This window comes from Doryrhamphus excisus, linkage group LG1 (genome assembly GCF_037039965.1).
Source record: "Doryrhamphus excisus strain RoL-2023G ecotype Guam linkage group LG1, RoL_Dexc_Guam_v1.1, whole genome shotgun sequence".
NCBI lineage: Eukaryota > Metazoa > Chordata > Actinopteri > Syngnathiformes > Syngnathidae > Doryrhamphus > Doryrhamphus excisus.
Genome location: NC_136357.1, coordinates 28363693 through 28386634, shown reverse-complemented (window position 1 = coordinate 28386634; position 22942 = coordinate 28363693). Strand labels below are relative to the sequence as shown.

The 22942-nt window shown below is 37.7% G+C and overlaps 3 protein-coding genes across 3 annotated transcripts; 2 read left to right on the top strand and 1 right to left on the bottom strand.

Moving 5' to 3' along the window:
• The first annotated feature begins 229 nt into the window (after positions 1–229).
• On the top strand, positions 230–5423 carry ndufs3 (NADH:ubiquinone oxidoreductase core subunit S3). The gene is made up of 7 exons (XM_058077028.2): positions 230–350; positions 786–851; positions 2356–2453; positions 3562–3711; positions 4514–4639; positions 4730–4849; positions 5227–5423. Exons 1-7 carry the CDS (start codon positions 296–298, stop codon positions 5395–5397), a joined length of 786 nt encoding a protein of 261 aa, XP_057933011.2. The 5' UTR covers positions 230–295; the 3' UTR covers positions 5398–5423.
• A 753-nt stretch (positions 5424–6176) lies between these two features.
• On the bottom strand, positions 6177–13432 carry slc67a1 (solute carrier family 67 member 1). Its single transcript, XM_058077022.2, has 10 exons — positions 12936–13432; positions 12447–12544; positions 12227–12372; positions 10969–11101; positions 9952–10061; positions 9706–9816; positions 8332–8432; positions 8140–8241; positions 7910–8030; positions 6177–6511 (listed from the first exon to the last, which is right to left on the bottom strand). Exons 1-10 carry the CDS (start codon positions 13089–13091, stop codon positions 6321–6323), a joined length of 1269 nt encoding a protein of 422 aa, XP_057933005.2. The 5' UTR covers positions 13092–13432; the 3' UTR covers positions 6177–6320.
• A 1473-nt stretch (positions 13433–14905) lies between these two features.
• On the top strand, positions 14906–22865 carry LOC131131946 (very-long-chain (3R)-3-hydroxyacyl-CoA dehydratase-like). The gene is made up of 11 exons (XM_058077024.2): positions 14906–15153; positions 16002–16044; positions 16140–16213; positions 16338–16502; positions 17625–17676; positions 17791–17901; positions 18713–18840; positions 18902–19014; positions 19093–19199; positions 19293–19424; positions 21097–22865. The coding sequence occupies exons 1-11, from the start codon at positions 15073–15075 to the stop codon at positions 21171–21173; spliced, it is 1083 nt and encodes a 360-aa protein (XP_057933007.2). The 5' UTR covers positions 14906–15072; the 3' UTR covers positions 21174–22865.
• The last annotated feature ends 77 nt before the right edge of the window (positions 22866–22942 follow it).

Genomic DNA, 22942 nt, shown 5'->3' with positions numbered 1-22942 from the left:
AATAAAATAAATATTAATTAAACAATTATATTTATAAATTGTATTAATGTTATGAAAGTAAACTGATGTTAGGGTTATAGAATAGCATTAACTTAACCTAACATTTTTACATGTTATTCTGATAATGTTAAGTAATTTAATATATTTAATAGTTATTTAATATTTCATATTAGTATTTAACAAACATTAACATGAGCGCAATGACTGGTGACATTTGTCCTCCAGTTCACCAGGTGGCGACAAAACCGCAACTCACTTCCCCTTCCCGGAAGTGAAGAGCTGTTACTTAGTCAACATGGCGGCGTCGTTGGTACGTCTCGTCCGTGCAGGTCTTGCACGGAGTTGCAACAGTAAGTCCACCGTTTACACGCGTGGGTTCTTCATTGCGAATCACATTGCAGATAAATTAACTTAAATGGTTCATTATATGCCATTATATTGCACAGCTAAACGTCTACTGGTTTGACCTTTGTGCTAGCTAGCTAATGCTAATGCTAGCACCGGCGTAGCATAATAATGGCGGTTGTTTGTGTCAACCTTTATTAAATTATTGATATTAATGGGAATTTGAGTTGGGAACTACGTGTATTGGGTTATTTATTAGGTTGCTCCCTGAAACAAATGTTTATAAAGAGTGAACAAATATGTCCCAATTCATTTAAACGCAGCTATCACTCGTTCACGTTTACTACGTCTATTTCCGCCATTGCACTTGAACTATTTTAATACTATTTTAATAATGTATAAGTGTACCTTACAATGTCCTTATAATGTCGTTCCCGCAGTTGCAAGGACTTCGTCTCTCCTGCAGCAGCAGACCAGACTGCAGAGTTCCACCACGGAGACGAGACGTGAGTCCTACTTTACACATATAATGATAATAATAACAATAATAATAATAATAATATATTCTGGCTCGACTCACATATCTTCACACAAATTAATTTCTCAGTCTGGCATTCGGTTTGCTTGCATAGCTGTTCCAACCAACTGCAGCAGTTTCTGTTTTGCATATATTTATTTTGCTATTTATATTTTGCATATTAGCCAAGTGTGCTTTAAATTCTAGTACATGACCGGGCCTGTAATTATTCCTCATCCTCGTTTAAAACACACACTAATATTATGGGGTGTCGAATGGAAAAATTTCACACCTTTTTTTAGCTGAGTTTGAATATTGTTATATTATATATGAATATAGTTTGAATATTTAGCTCACATTTAGCATGCTTTTCACACACAGAAATTAAATCTGCAAAGTAATTCTTAAATGATAACTCTAAATGTAAATGTTAAAAATAAATGTCAAATTTTAAAAATAAAATAAATGTTACATCTACATTTACACGTTAAAGCTACGTGTAAATATCAAATATAAATGTTAAAAATACATTTAAATATAAACATTCATTTTCTAATTTTCATTAGGTGGTGCTGGAGCCTATCCCAGCCGGCACACCCCGGACTGGTGGCCAGCCAATCACAGGGCACATATAGACAAACAACCATTCACACTCACATTTTATACCTATGGACAATTTGGAGTCGCTAATTAACCTAGCATGTTTTTGGAATGTGGGAGGAAACCGGAGTACCCGGAGAAAACCCATGCATGCACGGGGGGAGAACATGCAAACTCCACACAGTGATGGCCGAGGGTGGAATTGAACTCTGCTGCAGGGGCCATGTTTATTCTACAGTTGATAATCTCAGGGTATACCTCACGATACGATGGGATTTGCAGTACACTGGTACTTACCTCCAAATAACTTATTCTAAGATCAAAAACGTATTTCAAATGAAGTGAGGTCGAGGGACAAAGAAGCAAAAAAATTACCACTTCCACACTAAATGAGAGGACAACCTTTTGCACTCGATCTCATGTCATGCAATGTTCGTCATAGGCAATGTAGAGGGACGACTGTGGGGGGTACACCCTGGACTGGTGGCCAGCCAATCACAGGGCACATATAGACAAACAACCATTCACACTCACATTCATACCTATGGACAATTTGGAGTCGCTAATTAACCTAGCATGTTTTTGGAATGTGGGAGGAAGCCGAAGAAAACCCACGCATGCACCGGGAGAACATGCAAACTCCACACAGAGATGCCCGAGGGTGGAATCGAACCCCGGTCTCCTCGCTTTGAGGTCTGTGTGCTAACCACTCGACCACCGTGCAGCCCAGGCCACAAACAATAGTCTATAAATGAGTTTCCGTGGTAACAGTCTGGCCTTTATAAGTGAATACAATACAGCATCAATAGAAGGATGCCAAATGTGAATGTGGAAATAATTTAAATATTATTTTAATATGTACAGTACATATAAATGACACGTCTTCTCCGCAGCCACCGTGAGACCCAGAGATGCAGTCGCCCACAGCCAGCTGGCAGCATTTGGGGAGTACGTGGCGGAGATGATGCCCAAATACATCCAGCAAGTTCAGGTGAGTTCAGTGCAACAGATGCTTATATAATAGAGAAACATGGAAAATCCAACTTTTTCCGACTTGTGATGCGGTTCCGCTTAGTGGTAAAATCTGCTTAATATCAGAAATGTGTCGCTAACTTATTGATTCTCATAAGTAAGAATCGGCCGATACATCGGGCCGATATTTGCGTTTTTTTTCCCTTGTATCGGTTATCGGCCGATACGCGCGTGGGTTCGCCGATGTTTTTTTTCCACCGCATGATTTACAGTCAGGCATCCGCCGGGGCAGCTTTGTGTCGCCCCGGCGGCAGAGGACCCCGCAACACACGTAGTCGCGGTACCCCGCCCCCCACTGTTGAATCACATAGAGTTAGCTTGCTTTTACTTTACTTTACTACACTTTACTAAGCCCATATTATAAGCCCATAATTATAGGTTATCACATGGTTTGTCTGGTATCAGGCCCGGTATCATGCCCCCAAGTGTCAGTATGATACTGGGCCTGATACCAGACAAACCATGCGATGATCTTATTATCACATACTATTTAATCATGAGCTTATTATCACGTACTATTTAAAAAAAGACAATTTTTTTCCAGAAAATGTTCAGTTTATTACATGTATTATATCTAAACAGTGTAAACACAACAATATTTCAACAATAATATTTTATCAACATTTTTATCATATCAATGTCTGACAATTAAAGTTCCATTTATTTATTAAAGTTTGGGTTTTTTTGGTGACTGGAGAAGCACTAGACACTAAGCACTCGTGCGCTGTTCTCTGATTGGTTGTTTCATGGGCACGATACCAGAGTGGACAGCTACGGGAGGCTGATACCGGACATGGTTAAAGTCTATATTTTATCAGTATCACTGCCCTGGGCTTTGACACAGTATCATTTCGGCCTTTTTCCCGTATCATTCATGGGTGGTTTCTAGGGTACAGGGACAATTAATACTGTAGTATGTGATAATATTTGTTATCATGGTCATTTGTTCATGTAAATTGAGGCAGCAAAAGCAGTATCGGCCCAAGCAAAATCGGCTAAAGGTAGTGGAAAAAAATCGATATCGGCCCCCAAAAAAAACCTATCGGTCGATTTATGTGTGTTTGTAGGTGACCTGCTACGATGAGCTGGAGGTGATGATCCACCCCGACGGTGTGATCCCCGTGCTGACCTTCCTGAGGGACCACACCAACGCACAGTTCAGAAACATGATCGACCTCACGGCCGTCGACATTCCGACACGGCCCAACCGCTTTGAGGTACAACAGTGGTTGTTTCTTTGATTTTGCTAGAAAAGCAAATATATATATTTTTTTTACAAAAACAATAAAATATCACCGGTGGTTGGCTAAAAAAAAACACATTTAAGCAGATTTGACATATCAGTATTTTTACGACGATGATACTTTGCTAATATTATAGTTTATCACTTATTATGCCTATTCATTATTACCCCCATTCATAATTTGTACTAAAATTAATATATATTCCGGTGTCTGTGCAATACATATCTGCTCCTGTGCAATATTATGTGTATATCTTATGTGTATATCGTGCTAAACTGTCTTTTTTTTTTTACTTTTACTTTTTGTATACTTTTTTAACTATTGCACTGAAAGGAGAAGCTCTCCAATCTACTTTGTAATCTACTATATTGGGTAATGTGAGCGTAAAGGGAACTATAGGGGTGTTATTTCATGTGTGGAGAGCTCTAATCATGTAAAAATTTGTATTTGAAAGGTTGTAAAAAAAATTTATTACGGAAAATATTTCATTTATTTGGCGGAAATTCATGGTAAATGACCGGGTCTGGATTAATTAGCTGATTAATTAATTAATTAATTAACCATTTGTTGTGTTTTTGTTTTTTTAAATACCCATGCCTGTGAGTGCGCTGACTTGAAAGAAAACGTACACGTCATTGTACAAAAAAGTACCAACTAATGTATTTGTGGCGGTCCAAATGCATTTGTAGCGGGCCGCCACATAAATTCATACCACAAGAAGACTTTTTTTTTTTTTTTTTTTTACATTTGTAATGTATCTTGCTGTGGTTGCCAGATCGTGTACAACCTGCTCTCACTGCGCTTCAACTCGCGTATCCGCGTCAAGACGTACACGGACGAGCTGACACCGGTGGACTCTGCGGTTCCTGTCCACAAAGCTGCCAACTGGTACGAGAGGGAGGTGAGTCAGACACCCCGACCCCACCCCATAAAACACACGCAGGATCCCGTACAGCTTCCCTTCTCTTAACTATATGTGTTTGGCATGAAGGTTTGGGACATGTTTGGCGTGTTCTTTGCCAACCACCCCGACCTGAGGCGTATTCTAACCGACTATGGTTTTGAGGGCCATCCCTTCAGGAAGGATTTCCCTCTGTCGGGATATGTGGAGGTGAGTTTGCTTTAATCCCCTTTATTTTTCCATGCAATAGTACTCTTGGTAGTGTTTTTTTTGCTTTGTACCATATAATTATTTAACAACAGAACAGTTGATGGTTAGAATAGTTTGATGTCGCGAAGGGGTGGATGTGGCATTCATGGCATTTCCTGTCTTCCATGTAATCATCATCTTAATTTAATACATTATTTGGAACACCCTGTAGTGTCAATTTCTTGTACTATACTTCATAATTCTCAAAGTTCTGTCGACTATAGAAGTATACCATAAATTACACAGATGCACTTAGCATATTCTATGTTTTCTTTTTTTTTTTCAAATATTTGTCTTCTACATCAGCACCAAATAACTGAAAATGAACGTCTTTGCAGGTACGCTACGACGACGAATTGAAGCGCGTGGTTGCGGAACCGGTGGAGCTGTCGCAGGAATTCCGGAAGTTTGACCTGAACACACCGTGGGAAGTCTTCCCCGCTCACCGGGAGCCCAAGGAGGCTCCGCCCACACTGGAAGCTGGAGACACGGCCCCCGAGAAGAAGTGAATTATGATATCGTACCGTTGGGGTTTTTCCCGTCCCTGGTTAAAATATACAAATGTAAATGTAAATAAAAATATTAATTAAACCATGAGGAAACTTGACTTGTTTTTGTCTTTTTTATTGGAACTTGTGTTGTAATGTTTTATTTTACCGTGTTCTGTGACAAATATAAAAATTAGTGCTGCAGCCTGACCATTAGATGGCGCTCGTGTCCATTTTACCGTTGTCGCCAAATCCAACAATGAAGAGGAAGTACGAGAAGCTGATTGGCTGCCTGGGATCACGTGTCCAACAAATCCGCTGGCGGTGCATTGAAACCAACGTGGCCGGATGTACACCTACGATAACTATTTGAACGATTATTTCACCACCTGTGTAGTAAAGTAAATTCAAAGTAATTTTGAAAAAAAATCTTATAATGAATGATAACTTGACCCCTTAAATACATAGCTACAGTATCTAGCTAGCTAACACAAACAGCGTACATTCTTCGCCAGAAAACAGTTTTCCACCACCAAGCGCTGTGTGAGTGACGGACAGAAGTTACCTGACATCTTTAAGCTCAACAAAAGGTAAATTATTGTACTGTTTTATATTTTGTAGAACATTCAAGTTTTTAATTGTCCAAAACTATAATATAGACGCCTCAGACGCGGGAAAGGTGGATTTTGTTGTTGTACGTCCATAAATGTAATTCGGGTTACTACGTGTACACAAACACTTTAGTTCCGCTTGCTAAACTTTGGTTCTGACTTGTGTGTGCTAATTCACATCTGACTCACTGTGGATAAAATAATTTATTATTGGTATTTAAAGCAAAAACACATACAAAAATACAATTATATAATGCCTTACATGTCAGTAGCGTAAAGTAATTTATAGGAATGAAACCAAGGTCCGCTTCCTGTGAAAATATTTGAGATGTTTCATTGTTTGTGTTCGTCTTTCTTGTTGTCGTGTCGATGCTGCAGTTGGTACACAAATACGGCGGCATTCACGGTAAACTGAAGAAGGCCGATGGAGGAAATGCCGTATCCCACGTAGAGAAAGCCGCCAATAGTCGGGCCAACTGTACGAAGTAGAGACTGAACAGACGCACAAAGTCCCAACATTGTGCCTGCATGAGGAAGCAGAAAGTACCAACTAATGTATTTGTTGTTTTGACAAGTTCACACGGGGAGGATAACAGGTAGTGGCAAATTTCACTGGGAAAAAAACAGCAAAAAAGTACCAACTAATGTATTTGTGGTGGTCCAAATGTATTTGTATCGGGCCGCCACGAAAAAAAAAATTCATTCATACCACAAGAACACAAATTTCCCCACTGAGGGATGAATAAAGGGTTAGGGTTTTTTTACTTTTTGTATACTTTTTTAACTTAACTATTGCACTGAAAGAAGCTCTCCAATCTCGTTGTACATCTTGTATAATGACAATAAAGACCATTCCATTCTACAATATTGGGTAATGTGAGCGTAAAGGGAACTATAGGGGTGTTATTTCATGTCTGGAGAGCTCTAATAATGTTAAAAAATTGTATTTGAAAGGTTGTAAAAAGATTTACTATGTAAATATTTCATTTAATTTGGCGGAAATTCACTTACCGTGACCGGGTCTGGACCCGATTAACTGATTAATTAATGAATTAATTGACTTGAAAGAAAATGTACACGTCATTGTACATCTAATATCTCTATATTATCTCAATATATCACTGTAAAGACCATTACATTCTACTATATCGGGTAATGTGAGCGTAAATGGAACTATAGGGGTGTTATTTCATGTCTGGAGAGCTCTAATAATGTAAAAAAAATTTTATTTGAAAGGTTGTAAAAAGATTTACTATGTAAATATTTCATTTAATTTGGCGGAAATTCACTTACCGTGACGGGGTCTGGACCCGATTAACTGATTAATTAATGAATTAATTGACTTGAAAGAAAATGTACACGTCATTGTACATCTAATATCTCTATATTACCTCAATATATCACTGTAAAGACCATTACATTCTACTATATCGGGTAATGTGAGCGTAAATGGAACTATAGGGGTGTTATTTCATGTCTGGAGAGCTCTAATAATGTAAAAAAAAAATTATTTGAAAGGTTGTAAAAAGATTTACTATGTAAATATTTCATTTAATTTGGCGGAAATTCACTTACCGTGACGGGGTCTGGACCCGATTAACTGATTAATTAATGAATTAATTGACTTGAAAGAAAATGTACACGTCATTGTACATCTAATATCTCTATATTATCTCAATATATCACTGTAAAGACCATTCCATTCTACTATATCGGGTAATGTGAGCGCAAATGGAACTATAGGGGTGTTATTTCATGTCTGGGGAGCTCTAATAATGTTAAAAATTGTATTTGAAAGGTTGTAAAAAAAAGATTTACTATGAAAATATTTCATTTATTTGGCAGAAATTTACAATTTACAAATTTCTACTAATAATAATCCAAAATATATGAAATTTGCTTAGATGAGAAAAAGATCTTACCCGTGTCCGAGGAAGGTACGCTCTTGGTGAGCAAACTGTCAGTAATGACATTAAAAACGCTGAGGGAGAACATCATGGGGACCACGGTGAGGCAGAACTGGAACACGTTCTGCATGTACGCCTGCGGGATGAAGAATAATGAGTATAATGACTATACTCTGATACTACAGAACATAAATAATACATAATAAATAATACACATAAATAATTTGCAGGTGTTTTGTGCGTACCTGCGCCAGGCCTACAAAAGCAGAAATCCCGATGGACAGAAGTAGCAGCGAACTCTCAGAGCATCTCGCCGTGAGCGGTCCGATCACCGCTCCCTGGATCACCTAAACAAAAGGTTTGGGATTTTAATATTTTATTTATGTGTTCAAATTCTAAATATGTAGTCGGATTAAATACTAATAAAAACGACTCACCATCTGGGTTATTCCAAAATATGCCATCAAATAGCCATTTTCCTGAGCTGTCAGCTTAAAGAAATCCATAGCAATGATGGAAAACATCACTTGGAAAATACCTGATGACGGAGAACAGGGCATTTTTCAGTTTTTGGTTATTTTTGGTTAAATATCCATAATGGTCTCTATAATGGTCTTTTACAAAACAAAGAAACATTAACATTTGCTGCGTTTAACCCCTAATTGCACGAGTGACTGGACCCTACACTCTTCCATAAGTGGGTCAAAAATCACCCATACTGGAATCAATGCCTTTTTATGCCATTTTTGCCATTTTGGTTAGGAATAATCACTTGTATATATTGATATATTGATATTTAGATCAGATATATTGATATTTAGTATTATATTTAAGACCACACAAGAATGATTTCATGTTAGAAACATCTTCATTTCTCACTTTTTAACATCTTTGAAAAAGAAAATGACCCCGTACAACAATAGAAAATGTGAGGATACATTGTGTAATAATAATAATATAATAATAATAAAATAATATATTTTATTTAATATAATAATATAATATGTATAATAATATATTACTATAAATATAATAATAATAATAGTAGTAATAATAACAATAATAGTAGTAATAATAATAATTAATCATATTTTATTTAATATAATAATATAATATGTATAATAATATAATAATAATAGTAATAATAATAGTAGTAATAATAATAATTAATTCATAAATCATTCATTCATAGTAGTAGTAATAATAATAGTAGTAGTAGTAGTAATCGTAGTAGTAATATAATAATAATAGTAGTAGTAATAATAGTATTAGTAGTAATAATAATAATAGTAGTAATAATAATAGTAGTAATAATAATAATTCATTCATTTTCTACCGCTTATATTTATAATTATGTCCTGTCATGTATCTTTCTTTCGATAAAATACTGTCAACGTGAGTATATTTCACACATTGTGATTAATCGTGATTAATTAATTTGAAAACTGTGATTTGATTAATTATTTTTTTTAAATAATTTGACTTTTGTGGAATGTGGAACCCGTTTATGTCGCCTCCCCTCACGTCAACATAAACGGACTAGCCAATAATCGCACATTTACTTATGATATGAATATGTGATTTTTATTTGCTGACACAGCATACTTTTATTTCGATTTTTGGTGTTTTCGTATGATATTTCATACAGCGGGCTAGCGTCATTAATGCATCCTAAAAGGTCTGACTCAAACCAAATACATTATTCCCATGAGAAATAATGTCAATCAAATTAATAAAACGGCGTCCATGTTGATTTAATAAGCTTTGCTTCTTCCTACTCCGATCACATGCGGCGGGGTGTTCGTTCTCACCTGAAGGCAAACCCGTAACAATCTTCACAGCAAAAATGGGCGTCACGCCCGGGTACTTAAGGAGTCTTGTGATCTGTCCCACATTGAATATGGACTTGTTTTTAGCCCGAGCTGGAGCGGATTCAAGCACACGTGACAAACATATAAATATATATATATATATAAATATGTAAAAAAAGATGAATAGAAGTTGACATTGTTTTTGAACAGACTCTCGTATCTCGTTGTAACTCAAGTGTGTCTTACACTCTGCGGCCTTTGGATCTTGAGCTTTGGTGGTTTCGGGGATAAAGATTAACACCAGCAACAGACTTAAAGCGCTGCCTGCCGCACCGGAACATGCGGCAAATCTCTCCCTGTGGAAATACCAAACAAAAACAATGGCGACTCGCCACAGCTAAAAACTTTCTTTGTTGTTGTTCAACGCCACTGTGACTGGCTAACCGGTGTTGACATGATGATGACGACAATTACAGTGGAAGCCGTCAGCATATTGAATGTAAAGGCGACTATAGGGATGTTATTTCATGTCTGGAAGGCTCTAACAATGTTTAAAAAACCATACTGAGAAGATTGCAAACAGGTATCAAATGAGACCAACTGTAGGCTAGGGGGATGTGTGTGATATGTAGTATTACTAGGTGTCAGTAATGTCACTTTGATGTCAGTAATATAATGATGAGAAAATAGCCACCGCAGGAAGTACTAATGCTAACATGTATGTAACATGTATGGCTTAGTATTTATGTCTTATTTTCTTTTATTACGTCTACTATAGTGGTTAATACAAGTGTAAAGGTGACTATAGGGGTGTTACTTCAAGTCTAGAGGGCTCTAATAATGTTAAGAAACCTATTTAGAAGCTTGTATTCAGGTATCAAATGAGACTGTAGGCTAGGAGTATATGTGTGGCATACTACACTGGTGACTAGATGTCAGTAATATGATGAGAAAATAGCCACCGCAGGAAGTACTCTGATAACTTGACTCCTACTGCTGACATGTACGGCTTATTTATGTCTTATTTTCCTTTTATTATGTCTACTTTCGTGGGTAATACAAGTGTAAATGTGACTATAGGGGTGCTAGTTCATGTCTGGAGAGCTCTAATAATGTTAAAGACCATATTTAGAAGGTCGTAAACAGATTTCCTATGCCCTAATTGTAAATAAGGAATCCAATTTGCATGCCAAAATAGACAGTTCTTCAAGTCTTTAAGTAAATCGACACCAGTATGGCAGACATGGGTAGTGAAACACTCACCCATAGTGTGTGACAAGATGTCCGCCTAAAGTGGAGCCAGCTATCATTCCAATACCAAAACACAGACCAAGTTTGGAAAGAGCATCCGCCCTTTTTTCCGATTCTGAAAGGTCTGCCACGACCATTTGAGAAGCTGCAGATAGAACAGGAAGAATAAGGAGTTATTCGTAATTATTAGTACAAGTAGTACTGTGGTTAGACGCCAAAATACATGGTAGTAGTAGTAGTAATAATAATAGTAATAGTAGTAGTAATAGTAATAATAGTAATAATTCATTCATTTTCTACCGATTATATTTATAATTATGTCCTGTTGTTTATCTTTCTTTCAATAAAATACTGTCAAAATGAGTATATTTCACACATTGTGATTAATCGTGATTAATTAATTAATTTGGAAATTGTGATTAATTAGATTAATTCCTTTTTTTTTATTAATTTGACAGCCCTAATTTTTTTAAAATGTGGAACCTGTTTATGTCGCCTCCCCTCACGTCAACATAAGCGGACTAGCCAACAATCGCACATTTACTTGTGACTTTGATTTTTATTTGCTGACACAGCATACTTTTATTCAGATTTTTGGTGTTTTCTTATGATATTTCATACAGCGGGCTAGCGTCATTAATGCTAAAATCCTAAAAGATCCGACTCAAACCAAAACGGATGCTAACCAAATACATTTTTTTCCCCATAAGAAATAACGTCAATCAAATGAATCAAACGGCGTCCATGTTGTGTCCCGTTGCCGCATGGTGTCTTTGGGAACACACGCATAAAAGAATCACGTCGTCAATGAAGGTAAAAGTAACCTTAAATGTTGATTTAGCACTTTCATCCGTCATTTCGAATTGTTTTTATGCATGTATGAGCTGGTGAGCTCATAGCTACGTAGCCGACTCAATGCTAGCTTACTAAGCTAGCATGAGCTGGCTTTGTTTTGTGATAAAAATTTAAAAAAAAAAAACACAGTTGTACTCACACGTTGAAGTAATAACACAAGCGTATTTTCTGTATACGCTAATGGTAAAATATCCATAAACAAAATTTGTGCGTAAATTCTCAACGTTAGCTGTAAAACCCGCTAACCGCAGAAGACGCTAACCGAGTCCCTGCTTGAGACACTTATAAATGCTTAAAGTCACTACTTGTAATTATTAGTACAAGTAGTACTGTGGTTAGACGCTTTTGTCAATCATTTATATGAAAAATTGATAGTATAATAACGAAACAAATGTGCAATACAGTAGATGCTGACCTGGTAAGACATGCATGAAGACTGTGGGGAGTTTTTGGACAAAAAGCATGGCGGGAGAGTCTGCCACGGCCAATAGAATGAAGAAAACTATGGTTGCGGCACAAGACAGCGACAATGCTGCTCGGGCCCCAAAAACATCTGCAAACCTGCAACACAAAACGTAAACATATCTTGAGTAGTGACATAAAATCAAATCTTAATGATGCTCGCCTGTACTTGCCTTCCAAATAAAGGACCCCCAAAGAGCTGGACCACACCCACCATGGTTTGCAAATAACCAAACCACAAGGTGTCAAATCCCAGTTTCTTTGCCAAATACTGTATGGGAAATAGTAAAAAATACAAACAGCATAAAGCATACAGTCATACTATTTTTAATCAGATTTTAATCAGATCTAGGAACCCTATATTACAATATTTGTGTAAAAAGTGAGTACTTCCGGGTCCTGTTTTGTGGTACGGTTATGGACTTATAAAATTTTGACTTTTTATTAGCTTACTGCAGTACAAGTAATATGACTCCGCTAACACTTACAAACGATTAAAAATGTTAATAATAATGAATTAATCAGGTTAAAATGTTTATTCTGCCCTGGGTCAAATGTATCTTAACGTTCGAGTCAAGAGACGGCTACTTCCGGATCTGCGTCTACTTCAGGGCACTCATGTAAAAACCGGCTTCATTCGCACACTTAGCAGAAATACTTACTGGCGTTACAGAGAACTGTAAGAACATCCACGTTATGTCCAAAGCCGCGATTAGATAAACGACATGGATCGTTTTGTTCTTCTTTAGCTGTGCCGCGGAGTTAGCTTGGACGCTAACCGAAGCGGTGCCGTCGCTGGTTTCAACTCTTCCCGTCATGTTTGCCTCGCCAAAAGTAAAGTGGGTCCCAGTGGTGCCGTATTGTCGTCGCCGATATCGGGGTGGGTCGAAAACGAGACGCAATCGACGAGAAGACGTTTGGTCTCCTGGAAAACGTTCTCCGACCCGCCAACTGTCGTTAGGTATTAGATGCGGACTTTGGAACTGGAAAACCGAGATGGAGGTCGCTATACGCCCGCAAGTGCAGAGCGTGTAACTATAAAATAATCAAAAAGTGTTATTTACTGCCCTAAAATGACAATAATAACACCCATAATATCTCACGTATTCATCAAACTGCAACACAGGAAATCAACAATCGCTGTTCTAGCAAGACGCATTCACTTACATTACCTGGCCACGTACATTTGTGTTTCTCCTTTTCTGTGTAATTTCGTTTCGCTACGATGCCATATTAATTTTGGAAAAACATCACAAACTTGAGTAGACATCTTTAAAAACTTATTAAAGTGTTGTATGTAATAAATGTGTGCCATTATCACAATTTTGTTACGCCGAACAACATGGTTAAAAAAAATCATGTTTCCTGAGCTCCATGTAAGTGTGCGTTGATTTCAAAGATAATGTAAGTCTAATATCTCACCCCAAGACCTATGTGGTCTGATTAGACAAAAATGTACCTTTTTGTAAGATGTGTGTCCCATTACATTATACCGACAGTAAAATATGGTGGTGGTAGTGTGATGCTCTGGGGCTGTTTTGCTGTTTCAGGACCAGGACCAGGAAGAACTATTAATTATTAAAAACCCACGCACGCACGGGGAGAACATGCAAACTCCACACAGAGATGACCGAGGGTGGAATTGAACCCTGGTCTCCTAGCTGTCAGGTCTGTGCGCTAACCACTCGACCACCATGCAGCCGTAAACTTTTATTTAGGTGATTTTTTTTCTTACATAGGTCAGGACTTGGGCTGCACGGCGGTCGTGTGGTTAGCACGCAGACCTCACAGGGTTGCGTCCAGGGTTCAATTCCTACCTATACTTAATACCTATGGACAATTTGGAGTCGCTAATTAACCTAGCGTGTTTTTGGAATGTGGGAGGAAACCGGAGTACCCGGAGAAAACCCACGCATGCACGGGGAGAACATGCAAACTCCACATAGAGATGGCCGAGGGTGGAATTGAACCCTGGTCTCCTAGCTGTGAGGTCTGCATGCTAACCACACGACTGCCGTGCAACCCAAATCTTGACCTATGTCAGAAAAAAATCACCTAAATAAAAGTTTACGGCTGCATGGCGAACGAGTGGTTAGCGCGCAGACCTCACAGCTAGGAGACCAGGGTTCAATTCCCCCATCTCTGTGAAAAATGTGAAATATGAGAAACAAAATATGGGAGTAAAGTCATAATTAACATTAGTTAACTAGTTAATGGGGCTGCACGGCGGACGTGTGGTTAGCGCGCAGACCTCACAGCTAGGAGACCCGGGTTCAATTCCACCCTCGGCCATCTCAGTGTGGAGTTTGCATGTTCTCCCCCCGTGCATGTGTGGGTTTTCTCCGGGTACTCCGGTTTCCTCCCACATTCCAAAAACATGCTAGGTTAATTAGCGACTCCATATTGTCCATAGCTATGAATGTGAGTGTGAATGGTTGTTTGTCTATATGTGCCCTGTGATTGGCTGGCCACCAGTCCAGGGTGTACCCCGCCTCTTGCCCGAAGACAGCTGGGATAGTCTGCAGCACCCAGTCGAAAAGAAATGAATGAATAAAAGTTTACTTCAAGTTATAAAATAACAACGTTATACTCCAATCCGCTAGGTGGCGATAATGCACCAAATTGCATGAAGCCTGCCGGAAAAGAAGCCAAAAGAAAGAAGCCTCCTGCGGGATGAATCAGTCATCACCAAGCCTTGGTCACCAACCAACCGTGGTATTAAATGTGGTTGGGTAATCTAGAAGGTCCATTGTCGTAGCTTTGTGGAATGTAGATATCTTTAAAGAATATTAGGTTGCGATGCAGATCCTCACTCCTCATGTGTATTGGGCCCAGCGTCATGGAGAGATTTTACTCCGTGTGGAATTAAGCGATACAAAGGTAAAGACTGTCTAATTCGTCGAGGAACCTTCTTAATTTCATCTTTTATTTGATCATATTCCTACTAAATGTGAAAAAAATCCAACATAGCGACATGTTGACCATAAAGTCCAAATTGCGATTCGAACGGTGGCCGATAAGGCCAAAGGAGTACTTTTGATTTCATTCTAAATGCTAATATTAGCCACGTAAATCGATATCTTACGTAACAGTCACTGTGATTGTGTGGTTTGATTGTGTTTTCCCCCGTTTGAACCTTTTTAACTTTGACTCAAATGACAATAATAACACCCCCCGATTTCTCACGTATTCATTAAACTGCAATACCGGAAATCAATCAATGTTCTAGCAAGACGCATTCACTTAACATGACCTGGCAACGTACATTTGTGTTTTTCCGTTTCTATTTAATTTCGTTTCGCTATGATGACATTAATTTTGGAAAAAAAAGTGTTGTATGTAAGAAATGTGCGACATTATAGTTGTTTGTTACGCCGAACAACATGAAAATGATCATTATTTCCTGAGCTCCATGTAAGTGTGCGTTGATTTCAAAGGTAATGCGAACGCATCATCATTACACAGCATCTGTTGGACCAGTGTTCCATAAATGATGCATGACTTTTTTAATGGAATTACCAGCTTGGGTTCGGGATCTCCAGTGGAAAAACCCGAAACGGGATGACAGCGGAACTTGATGCCGCACAATAACATCTCTGCTTTGTTAAAGACACAAATATATTTTGCTTTTGTCATCACAGTGAATGTTTTGTCTTTTATTAGAGTTCCAGCTGGGGTTAAATTTACAGTTATGGTCTTCTAAAGTGCACATTTTTTTTGTGTTTCAGAATCTTGAAATCAACCTACATGACAAAACAATGCAGTTCAGAGGTTTGTATATGAATATTTGCACCCTGCTTCAGTGACACACAGTGACAACATGAAAGCGATTGGATATTAAAGTCTTATATATTATTTTTCCACAGCACAGGGCCATGGAGCTAAAGGAGATAATGAATACAAGTTTAGTTTGGAGTTCTTGGAAGCCATCAGACCTGAGGTATTATCTGTTTATCTGTAACCATGGATCCATCTTGTTAGCGCTTAACATTGTCATTGCACAATAACACAGCAGCACAAAAGAAGATAAATAATAATAATAATAATAACTGCGTCTCGTTCAGATTGAACATAAGTCAACGCAGCGTCAGGTGGACATCAAAATCAAGAAGCAAGAGGAGCGCTGGTGGGACCGTCTGACGCTGCAGGAGAAGAAGCCTCTGTTTCTGGCCCCCGACTTTGACCGCTGGCTGGATGAGTCTGATGCCGAGATGGAACTTCAGGCCAAGGTAAAAATGCTCAAATTCCCAAACAACTGAAGTCTCCGGTTCCAGAAATATTGACATTTTGTGGCTTAATATTAATCAGTTTTTCATAAATATATTAATAAATTATGCTGTTTTGTGGTTGAATACGATCTATAAACATATCCTCTATAAAAAAAAACACATTTGTCAGTAATGTTACTGTAACGTTCAGGTTTTATTGCAAGTTTGAATTATCTCACAACAGGCACAAAATTATATTGGGTAATATGAGTGTACAGATTACTATAGGGGTGTTATTTCATGTCTAGAGGGCTCTAAGAATATTAAAAACCAGGTTGTTTTTGCTGTAAATATCACAGTCGGGTCTGGAACCAATTAACCACAGTAAACAAGGGATTACTATATTTTTTTAATGTATTTAATTTATTATATTATTATTATTATTATTTAATTATTATTATAAAGTATTATTAGTATTTTAAAAAAATTAAAAAATCCCAATGTTTTTTCAAGTTTTAAAAACTGTAGCTGGACATAGAAACCTTTGCATTTATTAATTTATGAAATGTGAATTAACTTGAATTTTACTGGGTAATATTAGTGTAAAGATTTCTATAGGGGTGTTATTTCATGTCTAGAGGGCTCTAAGAAAATTAAAAACCAGGTTGTTTTTGCTGTAAATGTCACAGTCGGGTCCGAAACCAATTAACCACAGTAAACAAGGGATTACTATAATTTTTTTTAATTTATTTTTATTATAATAATGTTTTTAATGATTAATATTTATTTATTATATTATTATTATTTCATTATTACTATAAAGTATTACTATTAGTATTTTTAAAAATAAAAAAAATTGGGTCTAGAACCAATTAACCACAGTAAACAAGGGACTACTATTATTTTTTATTATATTTTTTATTATTAATATTTATTTATTATATTATTATTTAATTATTATTATAAAGTATTACTATTAGTACTATTAAAAATAAAAAAAATCACAGTATGTTTTTTCGAGCCTTAAAAACTGTAGCTGGACATAGAAACCTTGGCATTTCTAATTGTAGACTAAAATGTTAATGAACTTTAATATATTAAAAAAAGGTATTTTGTCACACGTGATATTTTGTTTCCTTTCAGGAAGAAGAAAGGATAAACAAGATATGTGTGGAGTCAAGAGTTCGTAAAGACCGTGAGTCATGTTATGTAAAGCTCTACACCGGAAAACAAAGCGATTATCAAAGACGGCGCCTTCATCACTCACCTTTTTTTTTTTTTTTTTTTTTTCTTTATTCCACCCCCACAGACTACCTTGGACTGAAGAAAGGCTACTTATTCATGTACAACCTGGTACAGTTCCTAGGATTTTCTTGGATCTTTGTCAACATGACGGTCCGGCTCTTCATTCTTGGTCAAGGTTTGTAAGGCGGGCATGGCCTTTACTTCAAAGTGATACTACTATATTGGGTAATAGGAGTACACAGATGACTATAGGGGTGTTAGCTCATCTTAGAGGGCTCTAATAATGTTAAAAAGATTTTTTTAGAAATGTACTATGAACTTTGAAAATATTCTATTAATAAATAATCCGTGCTTACTCGGAACAGCACGGATTATTTATTAATAGAATATTTTCAAAGACAAAACACGACTATAGTCACATTTATACTTTTTTTTTTTTTTTTTATTAATTATTAGTTTTTTTTTATATACAACATATTGCGCAACTGCGGGGTCTTGAGACGCATGCTAACTCGCAAACCCGAGAGCTAGCGACCTAAACGGTAGCCTTCCAAGTTATTTTCTTTAAACTTAAATAACCAAAAACTTACCACTTCCACACGGATAGGGAGGATAACTATTAACAGTTATTTAACCTTTAACATGAACATGAATCAAACGTAATAATTTTTTCTGGGTACATGATACCATACGGCATCCATATCAAACTTGCGCGGGCCTCAAACATGCGGCCCGCGGGCCAAATGCGGCCCGCAGGACACTAGTTTGAGGCCCCTGTTTTAGATAGATGTTTGGGAAAGAGTACTGCAGGTTACCCAGCATAACTTGCGGTGTGTAAATGAGGGAATAATTTTCAGTGTATTGTTTCTGTGCAGTAGATAAGGTTGCTTCTTGCGTTTTAATGCACTTTTGAGTACAAAAATTGCACAAGGATATTAGTCAATTAATTTTTTATAGCTGTTTATTCTTCTCTTTCCGCTCCACAGATTCCTTCTATGACACCTTCCACACCACAGCTGATATGATGTATTTCTGTCAGATGCTGGCCGTGCTGGAAGTCATCAACCCCTTGCTAAGCTTGGTCAAGACCGGGGTTTTCCCGGCCATGATCCAGGTAAAGAAAGGAAAGTTTGCGTGTTCTTCCTGTTTGTAAATATCTTTATCCCCCGTCACAGCTGGCGGGGAGGAACGTCATTTTATTTGTCATCTTCGGCAGCCTGGAAGAGATGCAGAGCAAACCTGTCGTCTTCTTCGTGTTCTACCTGTGGAGCACCATTGAAGTGTTCAGGTTAGCTCACAGGCTCCTGCTAATAATAACAATGATGATGATGCATTCACTTGCTTGAGCGTGACTTCTTGGTGCCAGGTACCCTTTCTACATGCTGGCCTGCATGGGCACCGAGTGGAAGCTGTTGACGTGGCTCAGATACAGCCTCTGGATCCCTCTCTACCCGTTAGGGGTTCTTGCTGAAGGTTGGCACTTCCTCCTTGGTTGATTTCAGGAAATTTAAGTTCTTTAATGGAGGAAACTTGTTTTTTTTGTGTGTTTTTTTTTTTTTTCTCCAGCGGTGGCTGTGATCCAGTCCCTCCCCATCTTTGATGAGACCCACCTGTTGAGCCTCCCCCTGCCTGCCGTGCTGGGAGGCTCTTTAAGCTTCTCGTACACGCTGCAGATCTACCTGGTGATCATGTTCCTGGGTGAGGCATCACTGTGTTACATTTCTTCTAATACTCGGGCCGTGCTGGAGCCTATCCCGGCTGTCTTCAGTCGAGAGGCGGTGGCCAGCCAATCACAGGGCACATATAGACAAACAACCATTCACACTCACATTCATACCTATGGACAATTTGGAGTCGCTAATTAACCTAGCATGTTTTTGGAATGTGGGAGGAAACCGGAGTACCCGGAGAAAACCCACGCATGCACGGGGAGATCATGCAAACTCCACACAGAGATGGCCGAGAGTGGAATCGAACTTGGGTCTCCAAGCTTTGAGACCTGCGTGCTACCCACTCTTGCGGCAAAAATTAATTCATTTTCTACCATTTATCCTCACGAGGGTCGCCCTCGTGGGGGTGCTGGAGCCTATCCCAGCTGTCTTGGGGCGAGAGGCGGGGTACACCCTGGACTGGTGGCCAGCCAATCACAGGGCACATATAGACAAACAACCATTCACACTCACATTCATACCTATGGACAATTTGGAGTCGCTAATTAACCTAGCATGTTTTTGGAATGTGGGAGGAAACCGGAGTACCCGGAGAAAACCCACGTGGAAGTATTGAAGGAAGAAGTCTTGGTTCTGGTTCAAATCGTAGAGGAGACACTTTTTGAAATCATTCCAAACCACAGACAACATAAGCCAAACGCGTCACTGCGTTCATTCAGCTATAGAACCAACACGCCCAGGTATCATCCAGCCTGTTACCATAGCGATATGTGTATCTCCTGTTGTGGAATTTACTCAAAAAAAGGGTTGTTTATCCAGTGTGACACATTTTTCCCATTTGGGAATTGGAAGTATTGAAGGAAGAAGTCTTGGTTCTGGTTCAAATCGTAGAGGAGACACTTTTTGAAATCATTCCAAACCACAGACAACATTAGCCAAACGCGTCACTGCGTTCATTCAGCTATAGAACCAACACGCCCAGGTATCATCCAGCCTGTTACCGTAGCGATATGTGTATCTGTCGTGGAATTTACACTAAAAAAGGGTTTCTTATCTAGTGTGACACATTTTTCCCATTTGGGAATTGGAAGTATTGAAGGAAGAAGTCTTGGTTCTGGTTTTGGTTCTGGTTCAAATCGTAGAGGAGACACTTTTTGAAATCATTCCAAACCACAGACAACATTAGCCAAACGCGTCACTGCGTTCATTCAGCTATAGAACCAACACGCCCAGGTATCATCCAGCCTGTTACCGTAGCGATATGTGTATCTGTCGTGGAATTTACACTAAAAAAGGGTTTCTTATCTAGTGTGACACATTTTTCCCATTTGGGAATTGGAAGTATTGAAGGAAGAAGTCTTGGTTCTGGTTTTGGTTCTGGTTCAAATCGTAGAGGAGACACTTTTTGAAATCATTCCAAACCACAGACAACATTAGCTAAATGCGTCACTGCGTTCATTCAGCTATAGAACCAACACGCCCAGGTATCATCCAGCCTGTTTGGTACACAGAGAGTAGGAAAACATACACATTCCGGTAAAATGATGAAGTTTGTTTTTATTTATTGTGCTATTAATTGATTTATTAATTATCATGACAATCCTAATGTTGAGTAAATGCCGTGCCGTTCAAGTCGAGTTTTGTGTATGTGTTGCGTTCAATGACACACATCAACTAAATCACAACCGTGTCTTCCCCAGGACTCTTCATCAATTTCCGACATCTATACAAGCAGAGAAAGAGACGGTACCGGTCAAGCAAACGAAAAGTCCACTAATGAAACAGGAAGTCGCTCAACCTCTGAGAGTCCATGTGTTTCCTTTCCTTATTGCCTTTTCCTCCACGCACACACACACAACTTTTCCCGGATGTTTTTTACGTGGGACATGATGGCGTGATTTGAGTATCGAAAAACATCAATTTTGTTTATTTTGATTCAAACAATCCATCCATATACAGTACAAACCTTGTTATGCAAACATTCAGTATGAATCTTATTGGACTAGCATACTGTCGCTACTCGGCGCTAATGCGCTCCAAAACACACGAATCTCTTTGTTGTGTCCTGTTCGACAATTCCCGTACAGCTGAAAAGAGTTAAAGTGGACCTATTATGCTCATTTTCCGGCCTTTGTTTTGAGTTGTGGACTCCTGTAGAGCAGCTACACATAATAACCAGCACAGGTAACTTTCTAGTTCTTCCAGAATCTGCACCTATTCAGCTATTTTTTGGGGGAGGATTTCATTCTTTCCGCAAAAAATTGTCTGTTTTAATGAATTCCAACCAAGGCACGCTTCCGGCCACGCCCACTCCGCTGTGGTTGGTCACACTCACTAAGCACCACGTGCTTAGACGCGCTTTCGGTATCGTGCCGCTAGCTGCGAAACCTAGCGTTAACACATTTATAGGTCAGAAAAGTGGAAATAAAGCATAATAGGTCCCCTTTTAAGAACTTAGCTTATGAACATTTAATGTTTATGTTGATTTCACTCTTCCATATTTGTAATTTATTTAAGTATTATGACAAGGTATTGCACAGAGGGATATGCCCGGAATATTAATTCATACAGAGTGTCCCTAAAATCTGTACAGAATATACACATTATATATCCATTACAGAAAAACATTTTTAAAAGTTGTATTAAAGAATGAATACACGATAAATTAAATAATTAAATTATATATTATGCTGTTTAAATATTCATTTTATAACTAATTTATGCATTTTGTTTCTGTGTCCAAACTTTAGGGACACTCTGTATATTACCTGACCAAAAGAAGTCCCATTAAAATGATAATAAATTACGTAAAATGAAATGGTGCATTGTTCATGACAGTTTGATATGGATATGATTTAATATTTATTTTTTTCTAGCTATGCAAGGATGCGAAGGTTAATCTAATTTTTGTAATTAATTGTATCAACTTCAGATTTTTGCTTTTTTCACACAATTTTTGCTGTCTTTTTTTTTTAAGGATCCAAATATTTCAGTTTTTATCTGATGTGATCTAATTTTCCAAAATTTGTAACTAGATTTTGTTTTGGTTTTCATATTATTATGACTTTAAAAATTATATATTTTTTTCTTTTTCAGCTCTGCTACTGAAATGACATTGTTTCCTCATATTAGTGTTTTTTTTTTTTAAGGATCCAAATATTTCAGTTTTTATCTGATGTGACCTAATTTTTCAAAAATTTGTAACTAGATTTTGTTTTGGTTTTCATATTATTATGACTTTAAAAATTATATATTTTTTTCTTTTTCAGCTCTGTGCTACTGAAATGACATTGTTTCCTCATATTAGTGTATTTATGTAAAATTGCCTTTTTTTCCTCATTAGAATATGACCTTATTCTTGTAAAATTATATTCTTGTTTTTTTTTCTCTTGTATTTTTTTCACCTTTTAATATTTTGACTTTATTCAAAATTGCTGTTTTTTTCCCCATTTTTATTTTTTTTATTTATTTATTTTTTAAAATAACTTGTTAAATTATATTTTTAGGCTGCACCACAGGCAACAAGTGTCCCTCAGGCCACACTTT

Bases quoted from the DNA above. Each gene is read 5' to 3' on its own strand.
- ndufs3 (XM_058077028.2), top strand. From the start codon at position 296: ATGGCGGCGTCGTTGGTACGTCTCGTCCGTGCAGGTCTTGCACGGAGT. The intron at 3,712-4,513 runs GTACAACAGTGG...TGTGGTTGCCAG, and splicing joins CACGGCCCAACCGCTTTGAG to ATCGTGTACAACCTGCTCTC. The intron at 4,850-5,226 runs GTGAGTTTGCTT...ACGTCTTTGCAG, and splicing joins CTCTGTCGGGATATGTGGAG to GTACGCTACGACGACGAATT.
- slc67a1 (XM_058077022.2), bottom strand. From the start codon at position 13,091: ATGACGGGAAGAGTTGAAACCAGCGACGGCACCGCTTCGGTTAGCGTC. The intron at 11,102-12,226 runs GTCAGCATCTAC...TTCTATCTGCAG, and splicing joins CTTCATGCATGTCTTACCAG to CTTCTCAAATGGTCGTGGCA. The intron at 6,512-7,909 runs GTAAGATCTTTT...TTCCTCATGCAG, and splicing joins CGTACCTTCCTCGGACACGG to GCACAATGTTGGGACTTTGT.
- LOC131131946 (XM_058077024.2), top strand. From the start codon at position 15,073: ATGCAGATCCTCACTCCTCATGTGTATTGGGCCCAGCGTCATGGAGAG. The intron at 16,045-16,139 runs GTTTGTATATGA...ATTTTTCCACAG, and splicing joins CAAAACAATGCAGTTCAGAG to CACAGGGCCATGGAGCTAAA. The intron at 17,677-17,790 runs GTGAGTCATGTT...CCACCCCCACAG, and splicing joins GTCAAGAGTTCGTAAAGACC to ACTACCTTGGACTGAAGAAA.